We start from the raw sequence: 13032 nt of genomic DNA on the forward strand, positions 1-13032 counted from the left end.
AAAGAGACTTAAGATACAGTATTAGGGGACCACTAAGGTCTATATAAAAGAGACTTAAGATACAGTATTAGAGGACCACTTAGGTCTATATAAAAGAGACTTCAGATACAGTATTAGGGGACCACAAAGGTCTATATAATGATACTTCAGATATAGTATTAGGGGACCACTAAGGTCTATATAAAAGAGACTTCAGATGCAGTATTAGTGGACCACTAAGGCCTATATAAAAGCATCCAAAGAGCACCATGTCATGGGACCTTTAATTAAAAACAATGGAGATACAGCATAATAAAACAAATCAAATTTGTGTGTCCTCAAATCAGGATTGTTTAAGATTAAATGTACTTAAAGCTGTAAATGTATTGGACTTGGATTCCATAAAACTACTCTAGATTTTGGAATTTCCATTTTAAGATACTCCTGGTTGGAGTTTCCTGGCACACATAACTGGTTAACTGTAAAAGCTGAGAATACTCTGTATTGCTTTGGGGAGTCCTGAGAAGAGTCAATATTTATTGTGGTGTGCCATAAGGCTCTGTCCATTTAAAAATATGTATATAGTTTCTTGTTACACAGATGACACACACATCTAGATTTGTGTTTGTGTTAAGTTTTTTTAGTGAACTACATTTAGAAACACATTGCTCTTCAGAGTTCTTATATTATGTCCCATAGTCTTGTATCAGGCTCCTTTACATTACATTCAGTGTAAACAAGTCTAAACTCAGCACTGAAATGTATTATTGTTGTTCATGAACATCACTGGAAAACGCGTTGTAATGTAACAACAGGTTCGTCTGCATCTAGTAACCCCCCATCACCCTTAACCCAACCCAACTTTGCAAAACGCTTTGTTTGGATCTCAAAAGGCAGCAATGATCATGGGTATGTCCCCCCCCCCCCCAAGTACTCTGGGTACCTGCAGTAATGTTTTTGCTTATAGGCTAGGCTAGGCTACCAACACCCACTTAATCTTTTGCAAGGATCAGTATTTAATGTTTTATTAGGCTATAACAAATTAAAATTTGGAGTATGGGGAAAAACTGTTCTTAAATACGGACTGTCTGGTCACCCTACATGTTGTAATTTATTTGTGAGTTCTTTGGGACTTTCTCACCTTCCCAAGAAGAAGGCGATGTAGAAAGTCGAACTGTTGAGGTTAACAAACTGAAAGAGGAACATCTTAAGGGTGAAGCTGTTCTCCCACTCGGACTCTGTCCTTGGCTGTTCTGCAGTGGCACGGACAGAAAGAAGGATCGTGACATGAATCAAAGTATAACACCAACGTACAGGAATCAAGTCAGCATCACCTTAGATCTGCTGGTGCACTCAACTTACCTAAATTAGTGAGAAGAAGAGCAACCTTTTCATATAGCTGGAACAAAATACAATGTCAGAGGCCATTAGATAGGGAGGAAATTAAATTGACAGTAAATGTGTCATTGATTAAAAGCCCCCATTATGCTAATTTTTTTTACTAACATTACTTTACAAATCTAATTTCCAAGTCTATCTTATGTGATTCTCATATATAATTTTCAATTATATCTTATTTACAGCATCTTTGTACTACTAGAAGGTCTACTAGAATAGGTTAACATTTTCAAAAAAACACTTTGTTTCTCATGCTGCCTATTGCTACAGCGCCCCTTGGCCCACCTTCCCGATACAGTCCAGTCTGCTCTGATTGGTCAGCTGCCCCACTCTATTGTGTTTGGTCAACTAATTTCAAACTCAATTGCTCAGGCAACTTTATCCCGAAAGAGCAATTTAGTTTTAACAGTCAACAGACCCCAAAACATTTGCACCCAAACACATAAATGCATGTACACAATGCAACGCAATGCATGTACACAGTTCAAGGTAAAAACAATACATAAATAAGTAAGGTTCCCAGACAAATGGAACACAAGCAGTACACATCTCGGAATAGTCAAATAAGATGTTATTAAGAAACTATTGTCAAGGATTAAAAGTCTGTTAGCAGCACCTATAGGAAGCACATATGAGAAACTGGGTTGCCATTCTCAATCAGTGACATCACTAATTTCAAACAGGAATGTGGGCGAGGCATTTTTGGCAGTTCAGAAACAGTCTTCTGTCTGTAGAAGAAAAAGCTCCATTTGGAGTAAAATGGGTTGCCTACAAAAAAAAACGATGGGAAAAATCCAAAAATTCATGATAGGGGCTATTTAACAACAGCCTATAGAAAGCATATGAATTTAGTCTTTACATGTAGAAAAACAACATCCTGTATTTGTGTATCTTAGTTTTGATGTGTTCTGATTGTTACACACCTCGTCCCTCGTGCACCGCTGATGCTGACGGGCAGCACACACTCACCACGTTGAGGAGCATGATCATGCAGAAGTTGATGCAGACTGCCGTTCCCGTGGTCGCCACTTGAGAGTTGTTCCTGATCAGAGCCCAGCCGAAGGCGGCGAAGGTGCTGACGGTGATCACTCGGTAAATGACGATGCCGAACACAGCGGCGATGACCACCAATATCTGTGACATCAGAGTGTTAGGTTGACCGGTGTGCGCTTTGGTATTCATATTAGTAGCATGGATGTATTATAGTGACTGTATTGCGGATCCAACATTTTCTCAATCGGGGGGTCGAGTGTTCATTTCTGTGGGTTGGTTGGGGAGAAAAAGAATGACATAACATACTGCATTCTACTGGGGAATGGCTTTTTACATTACTGTGTGAGATTGGTAGATTTCATGTGCTATATTTCTAAATCAGGAGATCCTGGAACACAGAAAGGAGTTTGAAGACGGGTCAGGGTGAGAAAAAAAAGTTACAAACGCATCCAAAATCCACAGAGACTGGAGCACATTGGACAAAGCTGGTCACCAGCTGCTACAACTAAAACTAATCTGTGATTACAGTTTGCTGTATTAATCAGATCATTAACAAAAATCACTCAAAATTAGCAGGGCGAAGTGTAGAAACAGCTGTTAACACCGGTTTACAGCTCTCTTTCTCTCATTGCCGATGGGGGGGCGGTTACAAACACCCACTTTTTTATTTTGGGAGGTTACAAACCAAATAAGTTGAGAGCCACTAGTCTGCTGGCAAGGTTTACTCCTGTCATATGCGGCCCACTGAGTATGTGTTTTTCCCTCTGGCCCCACCCACCCGCGAGTCCCCGCTCCGCCCATGCACTTTATATTGTGGTAATGCCCCCGGTTTTTAAATCCCTTGTTTCAGCTAGAAGGAAATATAAAGTTTTCCAAAAGTCTCCTTTACAATGGTGGCCTATGTGGAAATCCTTTCTGGGTTGAAGGGGGATTTTTTTTTGCAATACCACGTGTGGCCCCTGGACAAAATTGGCTCTAAGCCTAATTAATAGACCCTTCTTACTTTTTGGCTGGCTGGTAGTGGGCGGGGCTCAGGTGTTATAAGGCTGCTACACCCTAGAGAGTGAGAGACTCCACACTGGAGCAACTCTTGACTTAAGCTACAAGAAATGATCACCTCCTACCTCCAGCTGGTTTTCTATGTTTCTTTCTTGGACCAACACACCACTGTGGTTGAATTGAGAACAGCCTGGACCAGACGCTCGTAGCTAGCCCCTTTTGCTAACTGGAGGTAAGCCCACACACAACTCCCTGCCAGTCAGCCTTTTCTTTCTAATTCACATTTTATTTTAAGAAATGAACTCACCCTGGACACGCTAGTAGCCAAACAACCACTCTAGTAACATTAGTTATCGTCACATGCTGTTTTGCAATCAGAATTGGTATTCAACATTCAACAAACATTTGCAAACAGTTTTTCTTGACAAAATGGATTGCGCCTTCTACCAACAAATTATCAACATTGCACTAGTTGTGATAGTGCTTATATGCCGTTGTGAGTCTCTTTTGTTGAGACATGTCTCGCTGTTTAAGCGTCGTCCATTTACTGTGGAAGACATCCCACGGCTTGTCCTAACCTTTGATGGCCATTTCCTTTGCTGGTTCCTCATAAATTAAAATCTAAAAGTCTCTTCTCTCCTCGTCTGTTCACTTCCATCTGTCTTTGTTGACGCCCGCCACGTGTGCTAACAGAGCGTAAATACTGGGCGGAAATTATCTAAAACTTCTTCTTCTTTGTTTTGTGGCGGGTTGCAACCATAAAATGACATAAAACTACATTGCAATTTATTATTTATTTGTCAAATAACGTTTCCATCAGTGTTTATTGCATAAGCCGTATATCTATCAAGAAAAAATCTGATGAGACTGAATTATGACTTAATTTGGATAAAAACGTGTGGATGGAAACATAACTAAGGAGTGGGCCGTAATATAGCAGCAATGCCCCGAGTGGAAAGCAGGAAAATGTATTTGTCTTATAAGGCAAACATTAAAAAAAGACTCAATCTGGTGGAAAATAGTAAAAACTTTGAAGCCAGGGCTCTAGATTGAAATCTTTATTTAATAGATTGCATGATTTTATGCTGTAATGGCCGTGGAATAGACAATGGTTGTTTCAAATGTGCCATTTTTTGTATTTTGACAACACTGTTTATTATAAAAGCTAAAGTTGAATATCTGCCACATGCATTTACTCTGCAACAAATGTCCCTAGTGAGACGTAAAGGTTAACAAACTGTAATTAAGTGTCTAAGACAGAATAAATATGAAGATAAGAGTGGCACACCTGCTACTTGCCATTACTGTATTTAGCCCAGAAACTTACCATGAAGAAGATCCCAGATGCTGAGACGACTAGGCGACTGTATTTGTCAGTGAAATCCTGGTAAGGTTCAGGCTTTCCAGATATTGGGTTCATTCTCTCCTTCTTGGAGTACTTGGCCTCAAACTGGGGGCGTATTTCGTCCTGAAAGACAAAAGGACAAGACACCCGTGAGCAGGGAATGGAAAGGGCTTCACAAACTCTGATTAGGCCATAAGCTAGTTCAAGCAGGAGAGACAAGTGAATGAATTAAAGATTAACGTTTATTATAAGAAATATGTGATAAATTTAAGTCTTGGCAGAAAAGTCTTTGGTGCTTAGACCCTACAGGGAAATTTTTAACTGAGCCCTGAGCAGCAGCACGATAAATCCCCCCATGGAGTCCAGACACTGGTGGTGGCTGAAGATTCTGATGAGGCTCATAGGCTGAAGAGGCAGATGGAGCAGATGAATCTGATGAATCTGATGATGAATCTGATGAATCGGCGAAGATTGCCGGTGACGGGGAGATAGAGGTGCGCTTTGCCATTCGCGACGAATCGCACTGAAACGACAGCTGACAGCAACAGAGAGAACAGATTTCAATAGCGGAACAGCCGCGAACGTACCGTGGGCATGACACGTCATGAATGTGATAAAAGGAAGAAAGAGAATCACTTTTCAGCAGCAGGGTGATAGGCCAACGATGTAGGTGTGTCACTGTGCTATTGGATGGATGAAATCATCTGATAAGAACAGTTGATATCATGATTGACAGCCCCAGACTGTAAGAATAGTGGACGCAGCAGAAGTGACATCACCCATTGGTTTGTTGACTGCTGTTTTGAAGACTCAAGTTTGGCAATATGGCCGTTGCCATCTTGGTTTTTTGAAACTGGACGTGACGATTTATGGACAAGAGGGTGGAGCTAGGGAGAATGTATGTCCGCAAAGGCACTGCGCTAGGCTCAATGGTAAAGGGGGATTGTTGCAGATTTTTAACACTTCTAAAGCAAGTCATCCAGTGGAGATTTACTGGAGGGTAAACACAGGCCAAACAGAATGTCCCCTTAAACTTTCCCTTAAGTTACCAGCTAACGCTAGCAGTAGCTAGCTTAGTTAGAGCTCTGACCAAAACATTTTTAGGCAACCAAAACGTTCCAATCAACTTTGATGAAGTGAACTGAAACAAACTTTGTTTTGCAACCAGTGGATTTACCCCCTGCTGGAAGCTGGAAAGAATGCAGGTTTAAAGTTCCCATGGCATGAAAATGTCACTTTATGAGGTTTTTGTAACAATAATATGAGTTCCCCCAGCCTGCCTATTGTCCCCCGCTGGCTAGAAATGGTGATAGGTGTAAACCGAGCCCTGGGTTTCTGCTCTGCCTTTGAGAAAATGAAAGCTCAGATGGGCCGATCTGGAATCCCGTCCCTTATGATGTCATAAGGGGCAAGGTTACCTCCCCTTTATTTGCTTTACCCGGCCAGAGAATTTGGCCCACCCATGAGAGAGAGACATCATGGCTTTCAAGCGAGCAAAGTGGCAGTTGGTCAAGGCCCCACCCCCAGCCTCCACCTTGCCCCAACCCCCTTCCCACAGTATTAGGGGACCACTAAAGTCTATATGAAAGGGACTTCAGATACAGTATTAGGAGACCACTAAGGTCTATATAAAAGCATCCAAAGAGCACCGTGTCATGGGACCTTTAAGGCACTTCTGCATTTTCAGACCCAGAAGCTTCGTCCATTATTTTTACAGTCTATGGACCAGGCGGGACAGCAAAGAAATAATGAGCATATGCATGGGAGGAGTAAATGGCAGGATGCATGAGAAATAAAACTACAGGCCTAAGGTTGCAAAAAGATCGTCTTCCTAAATGATCTCATGCTTTAGCTTCATTTCTGGTTCAAAACCCAGAATCATTAGAGTTTATTATTGCTGTGTTATCTTCTTTTTTGTACAAAGCCAACCGAGACTTAGAGTCACTTCACACCCACAAACAGCTGTCTTTCAAAGAACCGGTTTCCAGTTTGGGTATGATTGACAGACAAGGGTTGGAAGTGGATTCATAAGACAGGCATGAGCGTTTAAACGTTCTGACAAAACCAAATGGCAGTATGCCAACTGTGTAGGAGTCTGAGTTTGTAAGAGCATTCATTATAAAAGTGTTAGTCATGAAATGATTTTAGAAAGTCTCCTTTAGGGCAGGCTCCTTAGTTCAACAATCCCACCTTTTAAATACATGTCTGCAGGCTAGATTAGCCTAAAAAATGTTAAATAGGCAAACATTTCTCAAGGGCGGAGCATTTCTGTCTGAAGGCGTACACATTGTCAGTGTTTGAGTTGAATCAAACTCTGAAGCGTTTAACCCCTTGGTGCGGTTTGTTGAGCATGTATAAAGACAACAATCACGCTCAGGTGAGAACTAAACAATCCCCGTCTGGTTACAAAACAAACTCCGGTGCGCTTCGATGTGGTTCTTTTGAGGTGCGATCAGACCTAAATCCGACCCAACTGCTAGTGTAGACCGCTGGGTTTAAGCTTAACGGATCCCGTAGTCACATGTGCTTTCCTGTAGTCAAAACTGGAGACAGACACCCGCAGAGCAGACGTAGTAACATCTGGGAAATTATTTTAAATGACCATGTAGATGCGAGAAATATGCACTGGGCCAGAACACAGGATCGTCTTCCTGTATTTCCTGTATTTCCCCTTCCCAGCTACATCTGACCAATAAGCGGAGGGAACGTTCTTGCATAGTTTTTAGTGATGCATTTTAGTTTGCTTGGAATTCAGACCAGAGCAAACAAGCTATAGGTGTAAAGATGCCCTAAAACTAAAGGGAGCAGATTAGCTGCAGATACCGAAATACAATGACCACATGAAGTACTTCACCTCCTCTTCCTCCCAGTCAATGAGGTCCCAGTCGTATGCAAGGACAGCTCTGCGCCTTTTCCAGAACTCCAGGAAGACCGTTGCTGAAACACATAAAACGTACCGTGTAAGATTAAAAAAATATATATTATTTACAGGGGATTAACATCCTTTTTCTTCTCTAAAACAAAAATATTGATTAGTGTAGCTTTAACCTGACACAGTAGCTGCACCTTGGACAAAAGGTCAGAATATGTAACTGAAATCGCACTGTAGATCGGTGACAAACGTGCAGAAATTTAAGAACATTGTTTAGTATTTGAAGTTACGGTTAATACTTTGTTAGATGCTACTGGAGCAAGCCGCCAACACTGGTGAACTCTTAGCAATTCAATAACATTTTATTTATAGTATCAATTCATAACAAGAGTTATCTCTAGACACTTTACAGATAGAGTAGGTCTAGACCACACTATAATTTACAAGGACCCAACAGTTCTAGTAGATCCCTCCAGAGCAAGCAACAGTGCGACAGTGGCGAGGAAAAACTCCCTTTTAAGGAGAAACCTGGGAAAGACCCAGGCTCTTGGTAGGCGGTGTCTGACGGGCCAGTTGGGGTTGAAATATTTAGGTTTAGGACGTTTAAGGGGCAGGAGCCAAAATCATGTGAAGAAAAGCTGGATAAATGTTGTCATTGCATGCGATTGGCTCAATTGGGATAGAGATCCCAAGTGTATATGTTCCAGTTAAAACACAACCTCAGCATAAACTCTTGTACTCTGAGCTGGGCTCCGTTTACTGTAAAAAATAAATAAATGGAGCTAGCAGCAGTGACATCGCCCATTGGTTTGTTGACAGCTGTTTGAAGCCTCAAGTTGGGCAATATGGGCATCGCCATCTTGGTTTTTTTAAACAAAACGTGGTGATTTTTGGACGAGAGGGTGGAGCGGGGGAGAATGAACGACCAAGCCAGTGGTGTTTATTCTGCAATGGTGCAAGCTTAACGCTAAAGTTGCCGATTTTCAACTCTTTGGTTAGCGAGTCATCCAGTGGAGATTTACCAGCAAGTAAAAGCTCCTCCAGGGACTGGCGCCATTCATCTGCATGCCAGTTCAGAAAATCAGCTTTCCAAATGTGACCAGCTAACACTTGGGGTAGCTTGGTAGCTTGGTTGTCGAAACACTGAACAAGACATTTTCTATGTGACCAAAATGTTCTGATTAACTTTGATGAAGTGAAAACACACAGTAAGAGAGTCACAGTTTAGGACAAAAACATAGAAAACACCCAAAAACAAATTCAGGTCTATTTTAATGCACTCTGTGTCATGGTTAGCATGGGCAAGCCTCTGTTATGATTGACAGGTCGGCCTGTAGCCACGCCCCTAAAGCATTACATGCTATATAGTCAATTTTAAACTAAATGGGACCATAATTTCGCTAACGAACATCATGCCGTATTGAAGAAGACTTGAAACTAGCAATTGAGACCATTAGCGATCTATGAAGATTTTAACTGAGGTAATAAATCAAGTGAGGGGTAGGCTCACTCTCATAGAATTCTTTTTCCCCCTGCTGGAAAATAGATAGAATGTAGCTTTAAGGCACTTCCGCATTGGCTTCACTTTACAGACCCGGAAGCTTTGTCCATTATCTTTACAGTCTATGCATAGGCCTTATAGTTTTCCACATGATCAGCTGTATCTGATGGAATGTAGAGTCTTTGATTGGGACACAGCAATTGAAAGGTCAGGATGAACCAGACGGTCTACTCCTTAATTGGTTACCATATCAACGGACCAATATTGTGTTGCAATAACAGGCCTTGGCCCCGAGACCATTTGCGCGTGTAGTGCAGTTGCTCTGCAGGCTCTCTCAGGTATTTATTCTTGAAATAAAGATTTATTTTGACTTTGTATTGGACCATCTCTGCCTGACTCTGTACAACACTAACACTCTAACAACACAGTCACAATGCTGACTGATTAGTGATAACCAGCTGGTTTGATGCCAAGATAATTAGTCTGTGAACTGTCACAGGCTACATAAAGAGAGATCAATCTTACACAGACACAGTGTTCAGGCACGGAGGGTACGTAATGTTGCTGAACAAAGTCCTTTGGATAGCTTACTCATTGCAGAAAGGCATATACCTGTCTCTCCACTTTTGAATTTCAGCCTTTCGAAACATATGCTTTGATTCCTCTATCGTGTCCACATCCCCATTGAACACAGAGGAAACATGTTTTGAATGTGAAGGTTCAGCTGTGTGAGAAGGGCATCGCTTCCCATGTGGAGCCAGCGGGGGAGCACGCTTCTAAGGAACATTAATGAAGGGATTGGAGCTGATTTCTCTGCTGCAGTTGAGCCCCAAAACATATTCATTTGGACAGCAGCAACAGCAGCTTTCAAGAAACTGGAAGGTCAGTACATTAGTGCACTTTCTTTTAGACTTTAAAAAAACAACTGATAAAAACAGTTAAACTGGGCTCCGGCAAGTCTGTGCAGCTGTGAACAGCTTCATCTTCCATTACGCTCTTCATAGTTTAACTTTCTTTACAGCTTTCCTCTTTAACTGTGCAAATGCAAAATATGTTATAAAATCACGTTTTTAGTCCCATTGTTAGTTGGTGCGATGATCTCTGTGTGTATGACATTTTATTATGTTTTGCAGTTTTTCTTTTTATACCCATGTCTGTAATTAAATTTGCCATCAGATGTTTTCTATAGTCTTTTACAGTGACTGACAAATCAAATGAGTGTGCAGAGGTCTGTAACTTATTAAAGGTTGTTAAAGTTAGGATGTAGAAGAGATAAGAGGCAGACTCGGATGTTTATTGGAAAGGTAGCATTTGCCCTTTACACACCAAGAACAGCATTTTGTATCACACAGATTTGATTAAATTGTCTTTAAGATAACATCTTACTCAAATCTTTTATTGGACCTGATTATTTTTATTTTGCCCTACACATGAAACGCATAATTTCTTTCATTTCTGTCACTAATTTGGTCAAATGGTTGTCCCAGCCTTCACACAACATCAGCACAGGAACATTACAACACAACAAGTGTAGCAGGATTTAGTCCTAACTAGAAGTCTTAATTAATAATACACCATGTAAATATCTCAAAGAGATTTATTTCTGAGCACCTGAATGAGTAGAAGCAGATGTAATAAAAACATCTGCAAGAAAAATGATCAAATCTACCAGGGCAGGTTGATTCAATATACTGAGTGTAGACATGTAATTTACATACAATAATACGTACGTAATACCCAAAATTTACATGTACATGAATGAGTTTAAATTATTAAATTATTATTATTATTAGCCCAGTTTCCAGAGGTCATTTTGCAATTAATCCATACTGTTACATTCAAGATTGATAACCTATATGTAATAAATGTAACTAATTTGTCCTTTATATGAGTTAAAATGTTCAATAGGTTTATTTTTGCACTGGATGTCTCCAAATATGTAGAACTGTTTTAGACAACACAAATGCTTGTTTGGCATTGCTGTGTGTGTGATATCAATATTTATATCCACAACCGTTTTAACATTCAAGTGAACTCAGTGCAGCACAAACAGTCTAATAGCCCAGTTTTTCCTGAAAAGACATGATGTTCATAGAGTGACTGTATGGACAACAGGGTTGATGTTTTCCAAGATTTTATAGAAAATTAAGTCATACGGAGCAGAGGCTATTAAAAACCCTTTGGGGCTCAGGGATATTTGCCACGGCACTGTACGGCCAACCTTGCGGCTCACGACTCTCGATATTTCCTGAGGTTGGCCTCCCCGCGTTACGCTTCGGGTTCCGCTTTTTGCGAGCTCCCCGGTTCGCCGATGCCGACCCATGTCGGGACAACTGCCGCGATGAGGCTTGGACCCCGGTTATAACTGCTTTCAGTTGTAGTTATTATTATTATTATTACACAATAAGAAACATTCATTTCCATTTGCTTAATGTAAGAAAGCTGTTTGTGATACTTGAATTAGTTCACTGACTCAATTCTTTATATCAGGTGATTAGATATTGTTTCGGAGTACATTTTTGCAAGTATTTTGTTTTTTGTAAATATTTTTGTAACAAACCCTCCCCAACCTGCCCCGCTGCACAGGGACGCTCCTGGAGCAGTGAGGGGTCTGACTAATGGAATTTCTCCAGAACCAAAACCTGACTCAGCCGGAGGTCACCCACTGGGAGTCAACGGCACACCTATCTTCAGCTGGTACTGTAATATTTCCTAATGAAATTAACTATTAAAAGTGATATAACCTGTTCATGCAACGGTTTTCTTCTTCTTTACCTTGGCTTGACTAGTCCCACTGTATCTGTCATTTGCCATTAAACATTTATACATGTGAAACCGATTCGCGGTTTCCACAGCGATGAGGACATTGTCTAAATATGTCTGAGTGTCTAAATTATTAACAAACATTTATGCAACAGGGCCTGCGCTGCTTCCATTAGCAAGTATACTGTAGTGGGAGAGCCACAGCACTTCCTGTCTATGATTAAAACAACTAACCTTTGTGGCCTCACTTTTGAATTATGGTTAAGCTCATAGATACGTTACATTTAGACATACGTGTGGTAGTCCTACCTGGAACTCTCTTGGTGCAAAGCCTTAGAGTAAATCGTTTTCCTGGGAAATGGGAGGACGACTAACGCGCAGGGTACAGCCCCCTGAGATTTGTGACATGACCGGCTGGCCAGCATTATCATCCAGGCAGAGCGCCTCTTGAACCCACTGTACTCAGTAGGACGCAGCAATGGACAGCTGCACAAGGGAAAATTAGCAACAAAATTCCACCCCAGCAAGTGAACCTGACAACCTCTGCTGAAAGACGCTGGACATCCATCTGATGACCTGGATTGCGTCTCATTGTCACCATGCAGGCTAAGGACTGAGAGCAATTCAAAAAATAAAAAGCTACAGGGAAAGCTAACAACTGGGCCTCAAACCCTGATTGTGGGTGACTCTGCTGTAAAAGATGTTAAAAACACCTGACTTGGCCCAAAGAATCCTGGATATCGGGGCAACACACCCAACTGTGAAGAACATTATACTGCGTATAGGGTCATGATGTTATAAAGTGGCAGACCGCCAGTCAGAAGAGGAGCTGAGAGACTCAGCAGACTGTTGGCAAAATGGCAAATGGCTTTCAACTGAATGAACCATCCATTCTCTGAAGTTAATTGACAATTTAAACATTTCCTGGGACCGCAGACATCTTATTAAAACAGATGGACTTTTCCTTAAGAATCCAGCAGTAAAGCTCTTCACCTCTAACCTACTTCTCTTTTTGCGCCACACATCTGCTCCCTCCGCCAAGGACACAAGACAAGACGAATCAAAACAAGAGGAAGGCACACCAAAGTGCGTCAGTGATCCACCACAGCCCCCTGAGCAAAGATTGGACCGTGGGAGACCACAGAAAAGAGAAGAGAAATCTCAACCCCCCCCTTTTAACCC

At 41.4% G+C, this 13032-nt stretch overlaps 1 protein-coding gene across 5 annotated transcripts in view; it reads right to left on the bottom strand.

Moving 5' to 3' along the window:
• The window catches only part of LOC117938592 (anoctamin-4-like), an 85338-nt gene that overhangs the window by 12969 nt on the left and 59337 nt on the right, over window positions 1-13032 (bottom strand). For 4 of the 5 annotated variants that reach the window (XM_034863260.1, XM_034863262.1, XM_034863264.1 and 1 more), the window contains 5 exons: window positions 7569-7651; window positions 4697-4837; window positions 2347-2511; window positions 1342-1378; window positions 1121-1232 (listed from right to left, as the gene is read on the bottom strand). In XM_034863260.1, the coding sequence (XP_034719151.1) occupies window positions 1121-1232; window positions 1342-1378; window positions 2347-2511; window positions 4697-4837; window positions 7569-7651 (538 nt within the window). The remainder of the gene's footprint in view (window positions 1-1120; window positions 1233-1341; window positions 1379-2346; window positions 2512-4696; window positions 4838-7568; window positions 7652-13032) is intronic. The other variant, XM_034863263.1, reaches the window with a different exon arrangement.

Source organism: Etheostoma cragini, chromosome 23 (genome assembly GCF_013103735.1).
Source record: "Etheostoma cragini isolate CJK2018 chromosome 23, CSU_Ecrag_1.0, whole genome shotgun sequence".
Lineage (NCBI taxonomy): Eukaryota > Metazoa > Chordata > Actinopteri > Perciformes > Percidae > Etheostoma > Etheostoma cragini.